Source organism: Morone saxatilis, unplaced genomic scaffold, assembly GCF_004916995.1.
Source record: "Morone saxatilis isolate NCDOM2014 unplaced genomic scaffold, NCSU_SB_2.0 Contig17, whole genome shotgun sequence".
Taxonomy (NCBI): Eukaryota; Metazoa; Chordata; class Actinopteri; family Moronidae; genus Morone; species Morone saxatilis.
Genome location: NW_023339729.1, coordinates 24667124 through 24668657, shown reverse-complemented (window position 1 = coordinate 24668657; position 1534 = coordinate 24667124). Strand labels below are relative to the sequence as shown.

At 42.0% G+C, this 1534-nt stretch overlaps 1 protein-coding gene across 1 annotated transcript in view; it reads right to left on the bottom strand.

Annotated features, from left to right (window-relative positions):
* Positions 1-476: 476 nt before the first annotated feature.
* The window catches only part of col9a1a (collagen, type IX, alpha 1a), a 24141-nt gene continuing 23083 nt past the window's right edge, over positions 477-1534 (bottom strand). The window contains exon 32 of the mRNA XM_035660873.1: positions 477-1090. Within this exon, the coding sequence (XP_035516766.1) occupies positions 885-1090 (206 nt within the window). The 3' untranslated portion in view covers positions 477-884. The remainder of the gene's footprint in view (positions 1091-1534) is intronic.

Here is a 1534-nt window from a genome sequence, read left to right as displayed (position 1 = left end):
CTGTTGTATTAAATAATTACACCAGAAACTGTTTCATAAGACTTTTTACTGAACTGGCAAGAAGATCCATTTAAAACCTTCAAAAACATCTGGCATGTTTTCTTTTCACAGCAGGATCATCAGGTCTGGTTTATAGGAAGAAGTGTCTTCAAGCTGTTGATCATAGAAATTCAGTTTTAATTTTAATTTTTAAAGCACACTCCTGTGCTCCTTTTGGGGCTGTACTCCATACAAAACATGCAAGAGGTTATCAAAATGTGTTTATTTCCTCCTTTGTACAACTCGAAGATGTCACTTTGAACCTTGATATAATAAATAAGAAGTCATATAAAACTGCCAGAGAGGTTTTCACACATTGCCACCCTCCAATCACAAAAACAACAGTCGTCATGACAGAGAAATCATCAAACATATCCTACACTGAGAGGAAAAGGCACAGGGGGGATTTAAGTGGATAAACAACAAAAACACTCGCAAACAAAATGTACGTCATCCAGCAGTATAATTTTGCGTATTGACACATTTACATAAACATACAGAGAAACCGTCAGACTTGCCTCCTTGCTGCTGCGATAGAAATGGGGCTGGTAGGTTTGTACATATTCAGTGAGTTCTTAATTTCTCCGATTTTACAGTACAGAGATGGCAAACTTGAGGTAAAATGAAACTTTTTTTATGTAAAGGAGTTTCAAAAGGTGAGGTGTGCTGTTCAGTGTCCACCTTCATGTCACGTTTATAACCACAAAGCTGGCTTCAAGAGAACAAAATTACTTTCCAAATGAGATGACCAAATAAAAAAAAAAGTGACAAAACTCAAATGGACAAATCTTCCACGGAGTTCTGGTTTCTCCTCCAGTCTCTCAGTTTTCCGCTCCGGCCCCTCTTCACATCTCACTGGGGCCCTTCATGCTGGAGTCCTTTGCAGAAACCGGCGACGCCACCATGGGCAGGACGCACTGCGACGACTCGCAGTAACCGTTCTGACCAGGGGGGCCGGGAGGCCCGGGAACGCCAGCTGTACCGGAAATACCACGGGGTCCCCTCTCTCCGTCACGACCGTCTTTGCCGTAAGCCGGTCGACCCGGTTCACCTAAAAGGAGAAATAAACAAACATTGTTTAATTCTGTTCATAACCATCAATATCTACCAGTGACGCTAGCTGTGGTTAAAGATTTTGGGTCAGTTTTTTGTCAGTGATTTGATACGGTCTGGTGTTGAGCATAGTCTGTATAATTAAAAATGGCCGTAGTGTCACCCATCTTGGAAGTCCTGAGTCCGTCGGTAATCCAAAAATGGTCAAAGACGTTGAGCTGAGGCTGAATGAAGCCTGGTTACTGAAAACAGCCACACATGACGGGACCCACCTGTCACTCAAAGCGACCTGCCCTTAATTATGCATAACTTTAAGCTTTAATATAATTTAAAGGGGTGAGTTGTATAAAAATTCCCCCTCCGTACTGTTTTCATGTTTATTTCTGCTGTAAAGTTGGGCATTTTAATATGGGGCCTTATGGAGATTGACTCACTGTTGGAG